Source organism: Bos indicus, chromosome 2 (assembly GCF_029378745.1).
Source record: "Bos indicus isolate NIAB-ARS_2022 breed Sahiwal x Tharparkar chromosome 2, NIAB-ARS_B.indTharparkar_mat_pri_1.0, whole genome shotgun sequence".
In the NCBI taxonomy this organism is placed as follows: domain Eukaryota; kingdom Metazoa; phylum Chordata; class Mammalia; order Artiodactyla; family Bovidae; genus Bos; species Bos indicus.
The window spans coordinates 89881843-89899257 of NC_091761.1; the positions used below are offsets into that span (position 1 = coordinate 89881843).

The window sequence follows — 17415 nt, forward strand, 5'->3', positions numbered from 1 at the left end:
CATGAAGATCTTTTTTGTATAGTTCTTCTGTGTATTCTTGTCACCTATTTTTAATATCTTCTGCTTCTGTTAGGCCAATATCATTCTGTCCTTTATTGTGCTCATCTTTGTATGAAATGTTTCCTTGGTATCTCTCATTTTCTTGAAGAGATCTCTGGTTTTCCCCATTCTATTGTTTTCCTCTATTTCTTTGCATTGATCACTGAGGAAGGATTGCTTATCTCTCCTTGCTATTCTTTGGAACTTTGCATTCAAATGGGTATATCTTTCCTTTTCTCCTTTGCATTTAACTTCTCTTCTTTTCTCAGCTAGGCAATGGCACCCTACTCTAGTACTCTTGCCTGGAGAATCACAGGGTGGAGGAGCCTGGTAGCCTGCAGTCCATGGGGTTGCTAAGAGTCGGACAGGACTGAGCGACTTCACTGTCACTTTTCACTTTCATGCATTGAAGAAGGAAATGGCAACCCACTCCAGTGTTCTTGCCTGGAGAATCCCAGGGACAGGGGAGCCTGGTGGGCTGCCGTCTATGGGGTCGCACAGAGTCAGACATAACTGAAGTGACTTAGCAGCAGCAGCAGCTTTTCTCAGCTATTTGTAAGGCCTCCTCAGACAGCTATTATGCTTTTTTGCATTTCTTTTTCTTAGGGATGGTCTTGATTACTGCTTCCTGTACAATATCATGAACCTCTGTCCATAGTTATTCAGGCATTCTGTCTATCAGATCTAATCCCTTGAATCTATTTCTCACTTCTACTGTATAATCATAAGGGATTTGTTTAGGTCATACCTGCACGGTCTAGTGGTTTTCCCTACTTTCTTCAATTTAAGTCTGAATTTGGCCATAAGGAGTGCATGATCTCAGCTACAGTCAGCTCCTGGTCTTGTTTTTGCTGACTTTATAGAACTTCTCCATCTTTGGCTACAAAGAATATAATCAATCTGATTTCGGTATTGATCATCTGGTGATGTGCATGTGTAGTCTTCTCTTGTATTGTTAGAAGAGGGTGTTTGCTCTGACCAGTGTGTTATTTTGGCAAAACTCTGTTAGCTTTTGCCCTGCTTCGTTTAGTACTCCAAGATCAATTTGCCTGTTACTCCTTGACTCTTACTCCTTACTCCTGTTACTCCCTGGTATCTCTTGACTTCCTACTTTTGCATTCCAGCCCCCTATCATGAAAAGGACATCTCTTTTGGGTGTTAGTTCTAGAAGGTCTTCATAGAACTGTTCAACTTCAGCTTCTTCAGCATTACTGGTTGGAGCATAGACTTGGATTACTGTGATACTGAAAGGTTTGTGTTGGAAATGAACAGAGATCATTCTGTCATTTTTGAGATTGCATTCAAGTACTGCATTTCAGACTCTTTTGTGGACTATGAGGGTTACTCCATTTCTTCTAAAGGATTCTTGCCCACAGTAGTAGATATAATGGTCATCTGAGTTAAATTCACCCATTCCAGTCCATTTTAGTTCACTGATTCCTAAAATGTTGATGTTCACTCTTGCCCTCTCCTGTTGACCGCTTCCAATTTACCTTGATTCATGGACCTAACACCCAGGTTCCAATGCAATATTTTTCTTTACAGCATCACACTTTATTTCCATCACCAGTCAGATCCACAACTGGGTGTTGTTTTAGCTTTGACTCCATCTCTTCATTCTTTCTTGAGTTATTTCTCCACTCTTCTCCAATAGCATATTGGGGACCTACCCACCTGGGGAGTTCATCTTTCAGTGTACTATCTTTTTGCCTTTTGTACTATTCATGGGGTTCTGAAGGCAAGAATACTTGCCGTTTCCTTCTCCAGTGGACCATGTCTTGTCACAACTCTCCATCGTGACCTGTCTGTCTTGGGTGACCCTACATGACATGGATCATAGTTTCAGTGGGTTAGACAAGGCTGTGGTCCATGTGAGCAGTTTGATTAGTTTTCTTTGATTGTGGTTTTTATTCTGTCTGCCCTCTGATGGATAAGGATAAGAGGCTTATGGAAGCTTCCTGATGGGAGAAACTGACTGAGGGGGAAACTGGGTCTTGTTCTGATGGGCAGAACAAAAGCTAGAGAGGTGATGGAATTTCAGGTGAGCTATTTCAAATTGTAAAAGATGATGGTGTAAAAGTGCTGCACTCAATATGCTAGCAAATTTGGAAAACTCAGCAGTGGCCACAGGACTGGAAAAGGTCAGTTTTCATTCCAATTCCAAAGAATGGCAATGCCAAAGAATGCTCAAACTACTGCACAATTGCAGTCATCTCACAGGCTAGCAAAGTAATGCTCAAAATTCTCCAAGCCAGGCTTCAACAATACATGAGCCATGAACTTTCAGATGTTCAGGCTGGTTTCAGAACAGGCAGAGGAACCAGAGATCAAATTACCAACATCTGCTGGATCATCAAAAAAAAGCAAGAGAGTTCCAGAAACACATCTATTTCTGTTGTATTGACTATGCCAAAGCCTTGACTGTGTGGATCACAATAAACTGTGGAAAATTCTGAAAGAGATGGGAATACCAGACTACCTGACCTGCTTCTTGAGAAACCTGTATGCAGGTCAGGAAGCAACAGTTAGAACTGGACATGGAACAACAGACTGGTTCCAAATAGGAAAAGGAGTACGTCAAGGCTGTATGTTGTCACCCTGCTTATTTAACTTATATGCAGAGTACATCATGAGAAATGCTGTACTGGAAGAAGAACAAGCTGGAATCAAGATTGCCGGGAGAAATATCAATAACCTCAGATATGCAGATGACACCACCCTTATGGCAGAAAGTGAAGAAAAACTAAAGAGCCTCTTGATGAAAGTGAAACAGTTGGCTTAAAGCTCAACATTCAGAAAACTAAGATCATGGCATCTGGTCCCATCATTTCATGGCAAACAGATGGGGAAACAGTGGAAACAGTGGCTGACTATTTTTATGGGCTCCAAAATCACTGCAGATGGTGACTGTAGCCATGAAATTAAAAGATGCTTACTGGTTGGAAGAAAAGTTATGGCCAACCTAGACAGCATATTAAAAAGCAGAGACTTTACTTTGTCAAGAATGGTCCATCTAGTCAAGGCTATGGTTTTTCCAGTAGTCATATATGGATGTGAGAGGTGGACTATAAAGAAAGCTGAATGCCCAAGAATTGATGTTTTTGAACTGTGGTGTCGGAGAAGACTCTTGAGAGTCCCTTGGACAGCAAGGAGATTCAAACAGTCCATCCTAAAGGAAATCAATCCTGAATATTCACTGGAAAGACTGATATTGAAGCTGAAACTCCAATACTTTGGTCACCTGATGCATAGAGCTGACTCATTTGAAAAGATTCCGATGGTGGGAAAGATCGAAGGCAGATGGAGAAGAGGATGACAGAGGATGAGATGGTTGGATGGCATCACTGACTCAATGGGCATGAGTTTGAGTAAACTCTGGGAGTTGGTGATGGACAGGGAGGTCTGGTGTACTGCAATTCATGGGGTTGCAGAGTCGGACACGACTGAGCGACTGAACTGAACTGAGTGACTGAACTGAAGTGAACTGAACTGATGGGTGAGGACATGCTCAGTGAATCTTTAATCCAATTTTCTGTTGATGGGCAGTGCTCTGTTCCCTCCCTGTTGTTTGACCTGAGGCCAAACTATGGTGGGGGTAATGAAGATAATGGTGACCTCCTTCCAAAGGTCCCATGCATGCACTGCTGCACTCAGTGCCCCAATCCTGCAGCAGGCCACTGCTGACTCACGCCTCTGCCGGAGACTCCTGGACCTTCATGGACAAGTCTGGGTCAGTATCTTGTGGGGTCACTGCTCCTTTCTCCTGGGTCCTGGTATGCACCTCCAAGAGTCTATTTCTCCAGTCCTGTGTAAATTCTGTCAGCTGTATGGTGGAGTTAATGGCGACCTCCTCCAAGAGGGCTTATTCCATTCCCAGGTCTGCCGCACCCAGAGCCCCTGCCCTTGTGGCAGGGCACTGCTGACCCATACCTCTGCAGGAGACACTCAAACACTCAAAGGCAGGTCTGGCTCAATCTCCATGGGGTCTCCTGGTGCACACAAGATTTTGTTTAAGCCCTCTGAGTGTCTCTGGTGGGTATGGGGTTTGATTCTAAATGCAATTTTGCCCCTCCTAACATCTTGCTGAGGCTTCTCCTTTGCCCTTGGATGTGGGATATCTTTTTTTTTTTTGGTGGGATCCAACATTTTCCTGTCAACGGTTGTTCAGCAGCAACTTGTAATTTTGGAGTTCTCACAGGAGAAGATGAGGGCATGTCCTTCTACTCCACCATCTTGTACTTACTATCTATTGTGTGCCAGGCACTGTTGTGAGGTGTGGAAGATACTTCAGTTCCCCTGATCCAAAGAGCTTAGAGACTAGTATGGAAACAGACAATTAATAAATTCAATAAAAGCACAATGAAGCTTTTGTTGAGGGCCTTACCCCATGTCCTGGGAGTGGATAGAAAAGATCCCTTTCTAATTTAATGAGTCAGGCAATAGTTTTAACTAGAGAAAGAATTTAACTAGCTTTGTATATTAGAAAGATAAGTTTGACTGCAGTGTAGACAAACAATTGGAGGGGCCATGGGAGGAAAACCAGTTAGGAGTCTGTGGCAGTGGCCAAATGAGACCCAACAGTGGCCTCAACTAGGGAGAAGCAGTGGAGATGGAGAGAAAGAGGACACTATAGGGCTTGGTGACTGAAGGAGAAGGAGGAAGCGGTGATGATTCCTGGGTCTCTAGCTCAAGCAATTGAGTAGATGGTGGGGTCATTTATCGAGATGGGAAAGTCTGAGGAACAAACAAGTTCAGGGAAAAAGGTCATGATTTCTTAGATTATTGAGTCTGAGGTGCTAGGAAGACATCCAAGTGGTGAGGTCTGTTACAGAGTTTGTTACGTTTGGGGTGTTCAAAAGAAGAGTCTGGGCCAGAAACACTAGGAGTCTTCAAAGTAGATCATATTTTAAGCCAAGGTGGTGGATGAGATCATACAGGGAAAGGGTGTGTGTAAGAAGAGAAGAGGGTCTAGAACAGAGCCCTGAGAAACAATATTTATGACAGCATTTCTCAAACTGTGGGCCATGTATTAGTTAAAATATGTACAACTATCATGTGAATGATTGTGGCTTAAATCAAAGATGTTCATTAATTTCATGAAATACAAATTCTGCTGGTCATGCTACCAGAGTTGGTGCAGACTCAGAAATATCATTTTAGAACTGGGTTCTTTCCATTTTTCTGTCCTGCCACCCTCAGTGTGTTGACAGAGGGGAGCCTCATGGTTGCATGATGGCTGCCACGACTCCAAGTACCATGAGCAGACTGGGTGTTGTGTGTGTGTTAGATGCTCATTCGTGTCCGACTCTTTGTGACCCTATGGACTGTAGCCCGCCAGGCTCCTCAGTCCATGGGGATTCTCCAGGCAAGAATACTGGGGTGGGTTGCCATTTCCTTCTCCAGGGGATAATCCCAACCCAGGGATCGAACCTGGGACTCCCACATTGCCTGTAGATTCTTTACCATCTGAGCCACCAAGGAAGTCCCAAGATAGGGTGGGGATGACTTCAAAAGCTAAAAGGGAGGGAGAAAAACTACCAAGAGAAAAAGGGGATTGGAGATTTACTTTGAGTCTGTTTATTGGGTGAAAGTTTATATTTAAAGGCTGTCTTATGCCTTTAAATACAGGATTTGGGTCTCGTGTGGAGAGTGGCTAAAAACAAAGACACAAATGAAGTGGGTAAGGAAAACCCCAGCCATTTGTCTGAGGTTCAGCACTGACAACTTTGTGTTTTTTTCCCTCCTTTCCTTTTTTTAGACATAAGGACAACTTTAACAGCTCTAAAACAGCAGAAGGGACAGAAATGAAAGCTTCTAGGAGCTAAGTGTTAACTAGAACTTCTAGGAGCTAAGAGTTAACTGCTCTCTTTTTGGTTGAATTTAGAGAAACTTTGGCATTGCCTAAGAGGCTCTTTCCAAAAGACCCCATAAGGGAATTGAAGCTACTAAAGTTCTCAGCAACTTTCCCTAAAGCAATCTGTCTTAGTATTTGGAATGGAGGTGAAAGAGGCTAGAATACCAATAGTATAACCAAGTATAAGCTGAATAATGGAGAAGGCAATGGCACCCCACTCCAGTACTCTTGCCTGGAAAATCCCATGGTTGGAGGAGCCTGGTAGGCTGCAGTCCATGGGGTCACTAAGAGTCGGACACGACTGAGTGACTTCACTTTCACTTTTCCCCTTCATGCATTGGAGAAGGAAATGGCAACCTACACCAGTGTGCTTGCCTGGAGAATCCCAGGGACAGGGAAGCCTGGTGGGCTTCCATCTATGGGGTCGAACAGAGTTGGACACGACTGAAGCGACTTAGCAGCAGCAGCAGCAAGCTGAATAAATGAATGAGAGAAACAGTGACTTAACAATTCACACATCATCAAAATTAGTTTGCACATTGGTTGGGGAAATGGGCATCATCTTCTGTAACACTGCAGACCTCTTGAAGTGGCAAATGTGATCAGCTGGTGATCGTTTATAAGCTTCCTTCCCATTCATGTGGCTGTAAGAGAATACTCCCAGTGTGGAAAAGTCAGTATTACTCTTAAGGAGCTCATCATTATTTTCATTTCTCTTTGATCATTCCTTGTCTTTCAAGATGAATTAAAGGTGCCACGCTAAATCCCAGAGACACATTCAATAGTTTCCGAATGGCCCCTAGCCAGGGAGCCACAGGAATCATGCACAAGCCCGCAGTGCCACTCTCTCACCTACACAGGGAGGCCGCTGTCCTGAGCCCTGGACTTTAGAGGGCTCTGTGTATCACAGGTATGCTCAAACACCTAACTTTGTTAAAGAGCACATGGGCACTCGATCTTGAACTCAGTTTTGGGATAGCGGGACCTGCAACCCTAAACATCCATTCTCATCATAAACATCATCAAGGACCCAGGGCAACAGTTTCAGCCATCTCTTGCCCTTTATCTTCAGAACAAAAGATGCCTGTGACCACATGCTATCAATGTTTCTGGGTTGTTCTGCTGCTAAGGTCAGAGACCCTGCTTTGGAATGCAGAAAGGACTAGGGCAAGAGCAGTGAGGTGAGAGGAAAGGGAACTTGTTCAAAAACTCTTAGAAAGCTTGAATGCTTGGATTCACCCATAATGAGATACTGTTTCCCAGTGACACTGAGCATTCATTTTTGCTTCATGTTTTCATTTGTAACTCCACAGGTGCTCATATATCGGAGTGGTACTTGGCAGGAACTACATATTGTGGCTGAAGAGCATTTTGCAGTATGGGTCCTGATTATCTGTAAATATATTTAGGTATAAAGATCTAGATGGAATGCAAATGAATCATGGTGCGAATTGTTCACATTATTGTATGAATTTCGTGGTTGCTTTGAGAGATGGTGAAATAGCTGTAAAAGTGGTAGTGAATTAAATGAAATCAAAATACGTTGTAATCTTCTGGCCCATTGTACTGTTTGAATATAATGTGAAATTCTTGCTTTTAAACAATTTTGCTGAGAAGGTAAAAAAAATTAAATTTAACGGAATTAAACTTTTTAACATATTTGACATTTATACTTTTTTCTCTATGGAGAAGGCAATGGCACCCCACTCCAGTACTCTTGCCTGGAAAATCCCATGGATGGAGGAGCCTGGTAGGCTGCAGTCCATGGGGTCGCTAAGAGTCGGACACGACTGAGCGACTTCACTTTCACTTTTCACTTTCATGCATTGGAGAAGGAAATGGCAACCCACTCCAGTGTTCTTGCCTGGAGAATCCCAGGGACGGGGGAGCCTGGTGGGCTGTCATCTCTGGGGTCACACAGAGTCAGACATGATGGAAGCGACTTAGCAGTAGCAGCATACTTTTTTCTCTAACTTCTCACATTACCTTTGATGTGCTTCACTCATGCTTTCTTACCCTAAAGAAAAAGCACTTCATGCCTGACAGTTGTGTTTTGGCATCTTTGGCAAACCTGCCCAGCATTTTTTCATTAAAAAAAAATTTGGGGGGGCATTTTAGCCTTACTTCATAAAAACTAATGAAAAAAAGAAAAACCAATACTAGCATAACTCAAACATATAATAAAAACAGAAACGAAAGGCAACAGCATGCTGAAAGCCTCAAATCTTTAGCCTTATTTCATCAGGTTTTTGAACTTCAAACACATGCACTGATAATCATTTGTGAAAGAAAACACAATCAAAGATGCTTGGAACATCACTAAATTATATATCAAAGAAGTGGGGACTCATTTCTCACAAAATGCTCATGTGAGCTTTAAAAAAATATAGCAGTTAAAATGTGACAGAGAAAAAAGAACATCAAAGAATCTTTTCTATTAAAATCCAACAATTTTCAATTTTTATTTCTTGGAAACAGTTTCTAAATAGTTAAGTATCAGTAGTCAGTTGTGGACCATCAGAAATGAATTGCTTCATACTTCCTGAGTCTTAAGGATCTGCATATCAACAACTTTAGGTTTTATTTTTTTGTTGCTGATGCTTTGCTGAGGAAACAATATGGTTATTCTATTTTAAAAACCTAAGAAAATACAGTGATATCTGTTTACTACTCATGACTATTGTTGGTTTGGCAAATAGAGCTTGTTCTCAGTACCCAAAACAACATAACAGAAAGGAAAGACTTTATGCAGGATTATCTGTGAAAAGAACTGGGACAAAACCACAGAAAGACAAAGGAAAATTTAAGAAGATACTCATGTTTATTATCTGATTTACATTCAACAAAGCAAAGGTAGGTGCACAAAGAGCCGTTTGACAAAGTCAAGCCCCAGATATCATACTACAGTATCTCGCCGGCAGCCACAGAGGGCCCCACGTCACTCCCTGACAGCTGTGAAGGCAAAGCGGCCACTCAGTGTCGACTCTGCTGTGCTGCGCTCAGGGTACAGGCTTGCAGGCATCCAACATCAGAGGAGTGGGCCACTGAACACCAGGAGCTCTGGTTCCAGATGTCAAGAGTCAATGTTTGAACAAGTACTAGTTAAGTACCAGAAAAAAATAACAGGCTTTGAATACTGTATAAAAATACACCTTTTCTAGAGAACAGGCTCTTGTGAGCTGCCGATAACATGCCTCCCTTTGTCAAAGTCTGTTTATTCAGGTCAAATCAAGGACATAGAGTACAAAATTTTTTTTAAAAACTACTTTAACAATGGTCATTAACTTTTTTCCAAGACCCATGGGTAAAGCTATTTACATAAGATTTGGGATCATGATAATTCTGGAGAACTTTTAATTCTGAATTCACAGGGAAGGTATCCCTCCTAGCAACAGGATACTCAGAAATACCTGAGGTATAATCATTGAGAGCCTTCAGAAGAAAAAACAAAGATTGGCGTTTTCCAAACTGGCATTAAAGTACCTACACAGTGGATATAAGAAAATTAAAATGTGAACAGTGCTAAAGCATAACAGATAAATTAAGAAAGAACTTGCTACAAGGCTCCAGTTCTTACTATCCTTTGCACACTATTTCATTATAATAGAGAGTCTCAGGCAGTATTCAAAAATGATTTTAGATGGAAATTTCAAAAACAACAAAACCCAATTTCAAAACAGGATTCATTTCTAGAGACAAGCAAGCATCAGTTTATAATCCTTGTGTTTCTGGTGGAACAGCAACATCAGTTTAATTTTCAAGAACCAAAGTCTGCTTTTCTTTAATCAGACAGGTTTATTTGGCTGTGAATACGCTCTTGCCCTGCCTCTAAAGCGATCATTTTAGCATCAGTTATTTTACAAATATACTAATTATACATAACATGCCCAAATCTTGCTTAACTTATAGCTGTTTATATAATATACATAAACTCTGATAATTTAACACTTTGTACTACTCTCTGGCCCTACATTTTCCTAGATCCTGATGTTTCTCGGCAACTGGCAATAGGAAGATTACTTTCTTAGAGAATAAATAAAAAGCTTAAAGAATTGTCTAAAATAAGCACCCCAGAGTTACTTTATGAAGTAGAAACTCAAATATTATCATTTAAAATGGGAATATTTTAGAAATTGAAGCATCAGGAATTCTTCTGGTTCACATTCAGGACACTGACATTCACTTACATACCAGCTGGAATCCTTTCTGAACATCTATGTATACAGTCTTCTGACTTCAGAAGGACTGAGCATGGGGGAGAAAACAGGGAGAGGACACTCTCACTTTTAATTTTGAGAAATTTATTTAGAAAAGTCTTATTAAAAGATCTTTAAAAAGCACAGAAAACCCACACATTTTACTACTGCATGTGTGTTTTGAGCACATGAAGCAGCTCGAGAAGAGAGAAGGCCCTCTTCTGGTCTGTAACAGGTGTACAGATGGGAGCCCCAGGAGCAAAACTCCCATCAAGAATACTTCAGAAAAGGCCTTGCACTTTAAGTCAGAACAAAGGGGCAAAAAATCTGCTAATGAAACACTGAAAAGATCAAGTAACATGCCTCCCCTTTTCAAAAATAACTAGCCCCCTTCTAGCTTCTCTCTATTATGCCTTTTGTGTGATGGCATTTCTTTCTGAACTTCATGGCCGAGATAAAGACCTTGGTCAGCAATACTCAAAAAACAGGTCTGTTTCTTCCTAATTCACAGCCTTGCATCACACCACTGGAAGCTGAAACCTAATCCCCGAGTTTCACTTTGCCATTTCACATAGTTAAAAACAAAAACAGAATCCCAGAGAAAAAACAAAAGCTTTGACTTTCCCAATGAAAAGTCATTCTCTAATTCTAGATATTAAGAAAAAGGCAAATGTGTCTTAATTTTATTTTATATTAAAAAACAATCTCAAAGCAAGCACCTGGGTTTTACTTCAGTTTATAATATTAGACTGTGCCTGAGAATTTTTGTGCAAATACATGTCATTCTTCATTAAAAACATGCATAGCATATTTTGGAAAAAGTTTACTTGCAATCAACTTTCCTTACAAAAACCCTTATAGACATAAACACACAACATTCTCAAATTCCTATTGATTGCACTTCTGGTTTAACCTTTCCAGCCTCCAAGGAAATTTGAAAGACATGTAACTATGTTCATACAACTTGGTCATTACATTTATTCAGAATAAATATTCTGAAAACGAGATTCCTTGGTTCCAATGTACCCACACTTCCCTTCTTAAAATAAATCTTTCCTACCCCCATCCCCAACTTACACTGTTTGAGGGGGATATTGTATAAAAATACAAATTAAAAAACTGAACACTTATTAATCACAAATGCAAAAGGAATGTGGATGACGTTTGGGCTTCCAGGGGTTCAAAGTCCTGAAAACAGAAAGCAAAAAGGGAGTCTCCACTACTCTGATCTTACGAAAAAGGTGAAATTCCTTGTTTGATAATGCAGTGAGCTTACTTTCTGATGGATGTGTAATTTAACCAGACGTTAACAGGGGCCAACATAAAGGCCATATCACTGTTGTCTCAGTAACAGACCGAGTTTACCCCAGAAACCTTCTGGAACAGCTTCTAAAGGCAGTGGTCCAAGCTGCTCCTTCTTCTATCCCATCTCCTAACCTAGGTCCTTCTTGCTTATGCTCACCAGAGGTAAGTGTACTAGGAAGTTCAGTATTTCTGGTGTGTTTCAATATTACTGGATTTATTTTCTAGTCACTTTTTATTTTCAAGACAAGAAAAACCAACTGAAGGACTACATTCAACCTTTTTTCTTTCCCTTGCCTCCAAATACTCATGACCCATTCATTTATACTTTCAAGTTATCAGACAGACCTCATGCTAATCCTGTTTCCATTCGTTCACCCTCCCCTTTCTACATTCACAACCCTTCTGCGACATTCCTTTTCTCTCAGACAAGACTACATATAAACAGTGCAAATCTTTCCTTCATGTGCTAACTTGATAAGACATCAGTCAACTGCTGAACTTCAGTCCTCCTTCAGGATATCCATTTTGGGGGATGATGTGCAAACTGGGGTGCTGAAGCTACCCAACATGACTGGAAGACTCTGATTCCTCCTCAGTCCACTCAGTAAATTGCTCCCTGAATTTAAATAGACAGCAGAGTTTGGTCTTTGAAGACCATTTTCTGCTTTTTGGCTTCTTCCATTTGCCTGGGCCTCGGGGGTCTTGATCACTCTGGCTATCCCCAGTCTCTTCAGCCTGTCCACTAAGTTCATCTTCAACTGGCCAACATCAGGAGGGTTTCGGGATGGTCTCAGGCCATACATCTCTTGGAGGAATGTTTCTGCTGGTCGGGAGGCCAAAAAATTTTCAGAGAGATGCACTCGAGGCTCCATGGGCAAAGGAGAAGGGCAAGGTGAATGAGATGGTGAATTTGGTGGTGTGGAAGGGGTAGACAGGCCTCGAGGGAGAGGCTGGAGGAGGGGGTTCTCTGAAATTGGGCTGTGGTACACTTTAGCGGAGATGCCTCGCTCCTGTAGAAGTTTGGCCAAGCTCACGGTGCTGCTGAAGGTTATGGTGGAATCTCGTCGGTTAGTGATAGATTCACCAACGCTGAGCCTGTAGGACACGGCAGGAGAATTCATTGCTGTGTTTGATGAACTGCTACCACTGCTTGCACAGGATAAGGAAGGGAAGCCAGAGCTTTACAAAGGAAAAAAAAAAAAGCAGGAGGGAGTGTTTAAGAATAAAAAGTAATCCGAAGTGAGCATTTAAGGTAATTACAGTAGTTATCCATAGCATATGTAGAGGAACAGATAACACATCAGTATCTGAGGAATGAAAATCCTGATGTGTTACTTCAAAGATTGGTTATTTGTAATTTAGTCATTAACTTACTGAAACATATTTATTTTCACAGAATATGAAAAAGTTTACTATACTCTTAGATAAATTTATTCTTAAATTTTAACTCTAAAATATGTCACCTGTGGAAATATAATTAAAATTTATGATTAAAAAATCAAAGAAATTTAAATACTGAAGAAAATAAACTTTAGAAATTTTTATTAATATATCCATTCTGTAAAGCAAAATAAACCAAAAGATGATAACCCACAGTTTAACAATTCTTCAACCCTTTAGAAAATACAATATTTCAAAATTAAATCTAAGATGCTCTTTGAAGGAGAAACTTATTTCTTCATAATATTGTAATTATTCTAAATAATTAAATATTTTAAAATTATTTTAATAATTATTCTTCTCTACTTCTAGTTAACATTATCCCTGCAATGTTCTAGGTATCTCTGGAAACTACCGTAGATTCTTTTGGGAATTGGTAGGATAGAAACTACAGCAATATTGCTTATTGTTTTAGCCTGTGTAATACATGATTTGGACTGCCCAGAGGTTTCTGCCTTTGCCTTCTGCTTCTGGGAGGTAATCTATGCCATGTTTGCTAGAAGTATGTTTGTTCAGGAAGGAGACTGGCCACACTAGCTAGATCTTGGGGTGGACTTGGCCATAGCCTATAGTTGTAGGGACTGGCCATGCCAGAAAAACTAACCCTGTGATTCAGGGTTGAAGCTTTGGGTCAGTGGACCCGGGGGTGAGTTATTATATTTATAGTGAGTTATAACTATATGGGTAGTCAATCATGCCTTCCACAGTGAAAGCTCAGTAAAAAATCTGGACCCTGAAGCTTAGGTGAACTTCCCTGGTTGGCAGTACTCTGTGTGACTGTCAAACATCAATTCCAGGAAAGTAATGAACCCTAAGGAAGCTTCATGTGTAGAGTCCTCCCAGACTCTGACCTGTCAGAGTCTCTTCCTTCAGCTAATTTTATCCTGTAACCTTTCCCTGTAATAAATAGTAACCATGTGCACGATAGCTTTCAGAGAGTTCTGTGAGTCCTTCTAGAATATCAGTCTAACAAGAGCATGGTTTTGGGAATCTCCTGAACCAGCAGGTGGTATCAGAACAGAGGGCAGTCTTGTACCGAGAACTAGTTCCTCCAGTTGTTCCATTTGGCTAATACTCTGTATAGGCTCAGTTGGGTCATTTACTACCTCTCTATCCTCGGACCAGTCACCCAAAAGTTCTATGCCTCACTTTCTTCATTTAGACACTACATAATCGCTCTTTGTCTCCTTGTAAGAGTTATAATCATCAAATGATTATATTCTAAAGGCAAATTATCACAGAACATTAAAATTCTAGGAATTAAAAAGACAGTAATTAAAAAAAGAAATTTAGTAAAATATATTTGAAGAAAGTAGTAAGGATTCCAACTGCCCAGCCCCTCTTACCTGGGGGTAACCTGAGTGATATCAGAGGGATGTAATATCCTACAGGTGGTGAATGTAAATGTCGAGTTTGTGCAGGACAGACACTTGCCTGGGTTTGAGGTTGCAACTGACGTGGAGAATTTTAGAGAATCAAACACAAAATTGAAAGACTAGGTTAATAATGTAGAAAGTTCATTATTAATAATATGACATTTATCAAGTATCTTTTATACAAAAATTCCACAATCTAGAGATGAAATATACACACTGTAATAGTATCCACTGATCAATACATAGCTGAATCCTTCAATAATTTGAAATTGTAATCAAACGGATTTAAAACAGCTTAGAAACAAGAGAAAAACACATTCTGAAAAAAAAAAAAAATCAAACCATCTAAAAACTAGTCATCAATCTTTCTAGCCAAACTACTCCAGTGGTTCTCAATGTGTGATTTGCACCATGTATTGCCAGGAGAAATATCAATAACCTCAGATATGCAGACGACACCACCCTTATGGCAGAAAGTGAGGAGGAACTAAAAAAGCCTCTTGATGAAGTGAAAGTGGAGAGTGGAAAAGTTGGCTTAGAAGTCAACATTCAGAAAACTAAGATCGTGGCATCTGGTCCCATCACTTCATGGGAAATAGATGGGGAAACAGTGACTGACTTTATTTTTTTGGGCTCCAAAATCACTGCAGATGGTGATTGCAGCCATGAAATTAAAAGACACTTACTTCTTGGAAGGAAAGTTATGACCAACTTAGATAGCATATTAAAAAGCAGAGACATTACTTTGCCAACAAAGGTCCATCTAGTCAAGGCTATGGTTTTTCCAGCGGTCATGTATGGATGTGAGAGTTGGACTGTGAAGAAAGCTGAGCACCGAAGAATTGATGCTTTTAAACTGTGGTGTTGCAGAAGACTCTTGCGAGTCCCTTGGACTGCAAGGAGATCCAACCAGTCCATCCTAAAGGAGATCAGTCCTGGGTGTTCATTGGAAGGACTGATGCTGAGGCTGAAACTCCAGTACTTTGGCCACCTCACGCGAAGAGTTGACTCATTGGAAAAGACCCTGATGCTGGAAGGGATTGGGGGCAGGAGAAGAAGGGGACAAAAGAGGATGAGATGGCTGGATGGCATCACTGACTCGACGGACATGAGTTTGGGTAAACTCCGGGAGATGGTGATGGACAGGGAGGCCTGGCGTGCTGCGATTCATGGGGTCTCAAAGAGTCGGAGACGACTGAGTGACTAAACTGAACTGAACTGATGGGATCTACAGGTCAGAACTACTTTCACAGCAACATTAAGATGCTGTCTGTCTTTCCTATTGGGCTGGCGTTTGCACTGCTGATGCAAAGGTGACACTGAATAAAGCTGTGGGCTCCTGAGCACAAAACAGGGCAAAAGCACCAAGTGGTACTAGCATCTCTCACTGCTGTCCAACTATGGTAGCAAAAAAAAGGTCAAATTCACATTAAAATGCCCTTGATGAAGCAGTATAAATTATTAAATCTTGGCCCTTGAATCTTTTTAATATTCTATGTGATGAAATGGGAAGTAAGTATTAAGTACTTCTTTGCAGCATACAGAGATACAATGCTTACATGAAGGAAAAGCACAAGTGCAATTAAGTTTTATCTTTTTTGACAGAACAGCATTTTTACTTAAAAGAACAATTAATACAAAAACTGCAGTTATTCAGATTTGCATATGTGGCAACATTTTTTTTTAACTTTTTATTTTATATTGAGGAATAGCCGACTAATAATGTGAGAGTTTCAGGTGGACAGCAAAGGGACTCAGCCAAACATATACATGTATCCATTCTCCCCCAAACTCCCCTCTTATTCAGACCATATAACACTGAGCAGAATTCCCTGTATTATACAGTATGGCAACATTTTCTTCAAAAAAAAAATGTAGTGAGCCTGTCTCTTCAAGAAAATAGCTGAAAGGATTTGCTGCCAGTGACAAAATTTGAACTTTGAAGTGAAAATGACTGTTTTGGTAGACTTGAACCCACCACTGAGAGCTTGAAAGCTTCCTAGTACTAAAAGACTTACCCAATGAGATAGGTGGGTAATATTACATGATTTTATTGTATTATATAATGAAATGTGTCAACATTTGGAAGATCTGCATAACTTAGTGAACCAATATTTTCCAAATGACCAGTGCATGATGTTATAAAATCGTGCATGGGTAAAAGATGTATTCAGAGTGTAGAACAGACTAATAGATTTTAATGTAACAAAGTACGAAAAGTTTTAGATTTACATTGTTATAAACCTTAAAGAAACTACCCCTTATCAAGTGTTGGTGTAATATTCACAAGTATCTGAAGAGGCTATTAAAACACACTTTCCTTTTCCAACCAGATATCTGTGTGAGGCTGTACTTCCTTTTTTTAAACTTTAAGTTTTTTTTAATTTTATTGAGGTATAATTGATTTACAATGTTGTATTTCAGGTATACAGCAAAATGATTCAGTTATATATATAAACATATATTATTTTATATTCTTTTCCTTTATAGATTATTACAAAATATTGAGTATAGTGCCCTGTGCTGTAAATTTGGTCCTTAGGTCCTTGTTGGTTATCGATTTTATATAATAGTAGTAGTGTGTATCTGTTAATTCCAAACTTCAAATTTATCCCTCCCTCCCTCCTTTCTTTTTCGGTAGACATGTATTTGTTTCCTACATCTGTGGATCTATTTCTGTTTGGTATATAAGTTCATTTATATTAGTTTTTTAAAAATTCCACATATAAGCAATATCATATAATATTTGTCTTTCTCTGTCTTGCATACTTCCCTTAGTATGATAATATCTAGGTCCATCCATATTGCTGCAAACACCATTATTTCGTTCTTTTTATGGCTGAATAATTCTGTTGTATTATGTAATATATATGCATCACATCTTCTTTATCCATTCATCTGTTGATGGACATTTAGTTTGATTCCATATCTTGGTTATTGTAAACAGTGCTGCAATGGATACTGGGGTGCATGTAGCTTTTCAAATTAACGTTTTCTCTAAATACATACCCAGGAATGGGATTGCAGGATCATATGGTAGCTTTATTTTTAGTTTTTAAGGAACTTTCATACTGCTGTCCACAGTGGCTGTACCAATTTACAGTCCCAACAGTGTAGGGTTCCTTTTTCTCTACATCCTCTCCAGCATTTATTATTTGCAGATTTTTTGATGATGGCAAGGCTGTATTTTCTTCAAGTGTGCATG

General features: G+C 40.0%; 1 protein-coding gene across 3 annotated transcripts in view; it reads right to left on the minus strand.

Annotated features, from left to right (window-relative positions):
• Window positions 1-8695: 8695 nt before the first annotated feature.
• The window catches only part of TRAK2 (trafficking kinesin protein 2), a 73623-nt gene continuing 64903 nt past the window's right edge, over window positions 8696-17415 (minus strand). For all 3 annotated transcript variants that reach the window (XM_070770198.1, XM_019975021.2, XM_070770197.1), the window contains exons 15-16: window positions 14181-14286; window positions 8696-12573 (exon numbers count right to left, since the gene is read on the minus strand). In XM_070770198.1, coding sequence (XP_070626299.1) covers window positions 11895-12573; window positions 14181-14286 — 785 coding nt within the window. In that variant the 3' untranslated portion in view covers window positions 8696-11894. The remainder of the gene's footprint in view (window positions 12574-14180; window positions 14287-17415) is intronic.